The sequence below is a fragment of the Squalius cephalus genome (assembly GCF_949319135.1).
Source record: "Squalius cephalus genome assembly, chromosome: 1".
Lineage (NCBI taxonomy): Eukaryota > Metazoa > Chordata > Actinopteri > Cypriniformes > Leuciscidae > Squalius > Squalius cephalus.
In genome coordinates this window covers 50,175,814-50,181,958 of record NC_137122.1, presented here as the reverse complement: position 1 = coordinate 50,181,958, position 6,145 = coordinate 50,175,814, and the positions used below count along the sequence as shown (strand labels likewise).

The window sequence follows — 6,145 nt, the reverse complement described above, 5'->3', positions numbered from 1 at the left end:
ATTGCTAATGTGTCCTTTTTACACAATAGTATTATAGTAATAGTATTGTGTGTAAAAATTGGTTGACCTAAATTGGTATTATCTAATTGTTAAATTTAACAGCTGGCACTACAGCGATTCAACCTAACTCATTTGTGAGACAGAAGGATGGCCAAAACCATGAAATATCAACTGATTCGATAACTCTGAGTTCTTGTCATATTTTATTGCCATTTTCAAAACTATAACGTATAAACTGTGATAATGTGAGAAATGTTATAGGTGTCTGAATACATTATATATATATATATATATATATATATATATATATATATATATATATATATATATATATATATATATATATATATAAAGCAGGGGAGCATCCGATTCTGACCTACGACACGGACCCATGACTTTTATTTTGACATCTCAACAGTGAGTAATCCTGCTCACGTCTGGTCTGTGTTGTTAATACCAACCATAGACCAACGCAATCATCCAGAGATATTTACTCAGCACTTGTAAGTAGGCTTGAGCAATATGAACCAGTTTTGCAGAAACGCATTGTTTTGTATTTATTTTATGGTTGTATGAGCGTTGTGCAGTGAGATGGAGGCGTTGTTGAAGAGAGAGCTGGCCACATCTGTTTTGAAGAGCACTGGTCATTCAGGAGGAGGATGCATCAGTGAAGGCCAGAGCTTTTACACTGACTCTGGTACAGTGTTCGTCAAGATCAACCACAAGACGGAGGTGCGCGCGCACACACATACATGAGCTCGACGCTTTGGATTTGCGTTGCAATCTTGCAGTGCTACTTTGTATGTGTCTGTGTCATCAAATTTGGAATAATAATGTGATTTGGTATAGTAAAGTACATTACGTATCGAACGTAAATGCTTTCACAGACAACTTAAGTCTAGTTTTAACTGAAAGTAACTTCTGACATATCTAAAAAAATATCTTAGTGCCATTGTTTTGTCTCAAGATGATATCAAAATAAATATGAACATGTAGGATAAACCAAACTGTTTTTGAGTAAATATTTTCAACATTTTCTAATTGTCTTTAGTATTTTATTTGGTAACACTTTATTTTACAGTGTCCATACTGTACGTATGTTACATGGACTTACCATAGTAATGACAGTAAATTGTGCATAATTAAATGCAACTAACCCTCAACCAAACCCTAATCCTACCCTAACCCTATGTAACCCACTGTGTGTAATTTTTTGTATATATATATATATATATACATATATATAAATACATAAATAACAATGACACCTTAAATGACACTGTATATTGTGAATATACTGCTTCCAATATTGTGAATATACTGCATCCATTCATTACAACTTGTCTGACAGTCTTTATTTTTTGAAGTACATCAACTAATGATCTTTATGCATTGTAATTATACATTATACATGCTAATATGTAGCTTATAGATATATATTTTTATTCTTTTTTTACCTTTATGATGTTATTTCCGTTTAATATTTGAAAGTACATTATCAGCTAATGATCTGTTGCACATTATACAATGTCATTTTATATACAAAATTTATAACGGTAACACTTTACAACCAGGTTTAATTAGTTAACGTTAGTTAACTACATTTGTTAACATGAATTGGTATTTTCAATGGTATTTTCAGCATTTAATAATACATTTTTAAGAACAAAATTCTCTTTCTGTCAACATTAGTTAATGGACTGTGAACTAACATGAACAATGAAAATGTATTAACTAACATTAACAAAGGTTAATAAATGCTGTAATAATGTATTATTCATAGTTAGTTATTGAACTTATGAAACCTTATTGTAAAGTTTTAGCTTTATAACTATTTGAAAGTACACAAATTATTGATTTGTTTAGTATTATATCATATAATAGTATATTATTGCATTAGAAAGTATCAATATATAATGTAAACTGTCTATCTGTAACTATTTGAAAGTAAATCATCAACTAATCATTGAACTTTTTCTAATCTCTCTTTCTTTAGGCTAGGAGGATGTTTGATGGAGAGATGGCAAGCTTGGAAGCGATCCTGTCCACGAACACAGTGAAAGTGCCCAGGCCTGTGAAGGTCTTGGACCTCGAGAGAAGTGGAGCTCTTCTCGTAATGGAACATGTGGACATGAGGAGCTTAAATAAGTAATCACGTGAACCCATAGAGCTTGTTTAGGATCTGAGAATTGGGTCAATGTCACATTAACATTGTGGGCATTTTTGGAAAGTGCTCCTTTTAAAATATGTAATGTTTATGTAGATACTCATCAAAACTGGGGGAACAACTAGCTGACCTGCATCTTTACAACATGAGACAGATAGAGAAACAAAACAAGGAGCAGCAGACTGTTGGTAAGGTTTTTTGTTGTTGTTTTTTTAATATTGCATTGATGGAAACTTTTCAGTGGCATTATTATTTATCATAATTCCTGTATTTAAAAAAGGGAAAGGACCAGGACAGTCTGAGGTCGAAACAGCCAACAGGTTTGGGTTTCACGTGAACACATGCTGTGGTTATATCCCTCAGGTCAGCATCTCTGCTCTGTATGCTGTCTGATCATAATAACAAATGGAGTGATTTATATTCAAACTTACTTAGCAATCTCTCCTTTCGGTTTTCAGGTAAATGACTGGCAGGATGACTGGGTGTCCTTTTACTCCCAGCAAAGGTTGCAGCACCAGCTCGGCTTGGTGGAGCAGTCGTACGGAGACCGAGAGGCCAGGGAATTGTGGTCCAAACTCCAAGTAAACCAAACAGCTCAGATTTTTATTCCAGCAAAATATCATGCAAACACAAAAAGATACTGGGTCTCATTTACTATTAATTGCATACACTATATATTCGTATATATACGCACATTTGAACTTCTCACAAAAACGTTCTGCCAAATTCACAATTAGTTCTTAACCTCGTTCTAATGTTGATGAATTCGGAGTATTCTAAATGAGCGACCACATGCCCGAGGTAACTCATTTACATAAAACACGCCCAAACCATGTCCATATAAGGGCATTTCACACACCCTTTTCCCTCACACCAACATGACACTCTCTACAGATGCGTTCTCGCTAAATCCCAGAGCAATGCCAAGAGTGCCATCCTCAAAACAAGTTCAAATGCATTAAACATATTTTATACAGACATTACAGACCTCTGTTTTGCCAGCTGTACGTACGTGTATCTGCGTCTTTATGCAGATCTACCTCGCAGCATGAGCTATATAACGCACCTTTTCTTAATCTCTTACTGATAGGCCTATATGATATCTATTTTTATCTATATATCTATATCTATGTTGAAGATTTAAGGTCCTTGCACACTGAGTCTGAAATTTTCACATGCCTTTTTTGTATATTCGTGATTCGGTGGCTCTGAATTGTCAAAACACCATTCAAAATACTTGCTACGGATGCGAAAAACGTAGAAAATCGAGAGGGAGTGTGTAAGCGAGATTGACATAACGTGAGGTCGTATTTATTTTTTAGCGTAATTCGAGCTCAGTGTGCAAGGGCCTTTAATCTTGACATGTTTATAAGGCCACCAAGACTATGTAATTTTTGTGTACAAGTGGTTTCAGTTCTTCCTATCTATATTTTTTTCATAATTTAGCATACATTTTAGAATGAAAGTTGATGAATCATGATTTATTCCTTAAAATGTTCATACGCAGATTTCATGCACAAATTTGTGCGTACACATGCTTAGTGAATGAGACCCATTGTCTCCAGTTTTTTAAAGGGATACTCCACTTTTTTTGGAAATAAGCTCATTTTGCAACTCCCCCAGAGTTAAACAGTTTTCGAATCCATTCAGCCGATCTCCGGGTCTGGCGGTACCACTTTTAGCATAGCTTAGCATAGATAATTGAATCGGACAAGACCATTAGCATCTCTCAAAAAAAAAAATGACCAAAGAGTTTCGATATTTTTCCTATTTAAAACTTCTGACTCTTCTGTAGTTACATTGTGTACTAAGACCGACGGAAAATGTAACTAGTTCCTAGCCATATCAGCCTAGAAAATCGCAACTTTTCATTTTCCGTCGGTCTTAGTACACGATGTAACTACAGAAGAGTCAAGTTTTAAATAGGAAAAATATCGAAACTCTTTGGTCATTTTTTTTTTAGAGAGATGCTAATGGTCTTGTCCGATTCAATGATCTATGCTAAGCTATGCTAAAAGTGGTACCGCCAGACCCGGAGTTCGGCTGAATGGATTCGAAAACGGTAAAACTCAACTGTTTAACTCTGGGGGAGTTGTAAAATGAGCCTATTTCCAAAAAAAGTGGAGTATCCCTTTAAACGGAATAAACTATTTTAAATTAATTTAAACATTAAAATATACATTAATGTAATATAATAGACTAGACATTATATTAATGATATAAACATCTAAATATTACCTATTTTGTTCCTATGCTGAATAACTCATTAGTGCATGTTATTCCAAAAAACTAAAAATCTTTGTCTTCATAATCTTTCCTTGAGATTTTATAACTTTCTGTGCCTCTTAAATGACTTTCCAACCCTTCCACTCCAATCATCTGACTACATTCTGGTATAAAATCACCACTTTTCAAATCAAATCAATTACTGATTGAATCCCAAATCATCATTATCATTTAAAATGGTTTTTATTTTTGATAAATGATGTAATTTAATGGTACAGTAGTAAAATAAAGTGTAAAAGTACACAACTTAAATTAGTCATTTGATATGTATCCATAATGTTTATCCAACATTTGCTCAAAAATATTTAAAAACAGAAAGTCCACATTATCCATTGACAGGGACAAACAAAATAATGTTTAATGTAACTTTATTTTAAGGTGGCGTAGTTACACGTTACTGCATGTACTTACTATAGTAATAACAGTAAATTATGCATAATTACTAAACCAAACCGTAACCGTAACTCTATTGTTAGCACATGTAGTTAATTAATATTCCCCAGGACTAATTTGAGCAAGTATCATGTAACTACGGCACCTTAAAATAAAGTGTAAATGAAAATCATTATAAAGCATCTTTTATTTATAAACATCTTTTTTTCCTGTTTGGTCTTTGTCTCAAAAGTGTAAATGGATAGTTCACCCACAAATTAAAATTATTTCATCATTTACTCCCCCTCATGTTGTTTCAAACATGTTGGCCTTTCTTTCTTCTGTGGAACATAAAAGAAAATAACGTTGGTAACCACAGAGTTTCGGTTCCCATTGAATTGAATTGTATGGACAAAAACACAATGGAAGTCAATGGATGCCAAAACTGTTTGGTTACCAACATTCTTCAAATTGTCTTCTTTGATGTTTTATAGAAGAAAGAATTGCACACATGTTTGGATCAGCATGAGGGTGCGTAAATAATGAGGATTTTCATATGTGGGTGAACTATCCCTGTAATTTATTTAAAGAATGACAAGCTGTAAGTCTTCATACAGTGCTGCATATGTACTTTTCTTTATTAGCTGAAGATCCCTCAGCTGTTCACAGATGTAGAGGTGGTTCCAGCTCTGCTGCATGGAGACCTCTGGGGAGGAAATGTGGCCGAATGCTCTGATGGTCCCGTCATCTTTGATCCAGCATCGTTTTATGGCCATTCGGAGTACGAGCTGGCTATTGGCGGCATATTTTCTGGTTTTGGGAGCTCGTTTTACAATGCTTACCATCAGAAGATCCCCAAGACCGCTGGGTTTGCAAAGAGGCAGCAACTATACCAGCTGTTCCACTATCTGAACCACTGGAATCATTTCGGTGGGGGTTACAGGGGCTCTTCTCTAAAGATCATGAAGGATCTAACAAAGTAGACTTCTCAAGTCTTCATTTATGAAGGTGGATGATAAACTAACTCGAAGTTAGTCACACACTTTAAATCGAACATTACCTGGCTGATGGAAATGCATTGACAAGATGAAAATAATTTGCACAGATTGAAAATATCTTATATAATATATATATATATATATATATATATATATATATATATATATATTTTTTTTTTTTTTTTTAGTTAAAACCATGAATACATTTGTTTTCCATGCAATGGCCAAAAAATAAATTATTTAAAATGCATCATTCCCTTTTTGCAAATTGCACTTTAACTTGACTTAAAAAAAAACAAATGTGTATTTTTCCACAAATTGT

The 6,145-nt window shown here is 33.9% G+C and overlaps 1 protein-coding gene across 1 annotated transcript; it reads left to right on the top strand.

Annotated features, from left to right (window-relative positions):
* Window positions 1-411: 411 nt before the first annotated feature.
* Window positions 412-5,934, top strand: fn3krp (fructosamine 3 kinase related protein). The gene is made up of 7 exons (XM_079886809.1): window positions 412-503; window positions 588-732; window positions 1,997-2,148; window positions 2,264-2,355; window positions 2,448-2,530; window positions 2,626-2,748; window positions 5,470-5,934. Exons 2-7 carry the CDS (start codon window positions 592-594, stop codon window positions 5,806-5,808), a joined length of 930 nt encoding a protein of 309 aa, XP_079742935.1. The 5' UTR covers window positions 412-503; window positions 588-591; the 3' UTR covers window positions 5,809-5,934.
* The last annotated feature ends 211 nt before the right edge of the window (window positions 5,935-6,145 follow it).

Coding starts and splice junctions, on each gene's coding strand:
- fn3krp (XM_079886809.1), top strand. CDS start 592: ATGGAGGCGTTGTTGAAGAGAGAGCTGGCCACATCTGTTTTGAAGAGC. Junction 2,149..2,263: donor GACATGAGGAGCTTAAATAA/GTAATCACGTGA, acceptor ATGTTTATGTAG/ATACTCATCAAAACTGGGGG. Junction 2,749..5,469: donor AATTGTGGTCCAAACTCCAA/GTAAACCAAACA, acceptor TTTCTTTATTAG/CTGAAGATCCCTCAGCTGTT.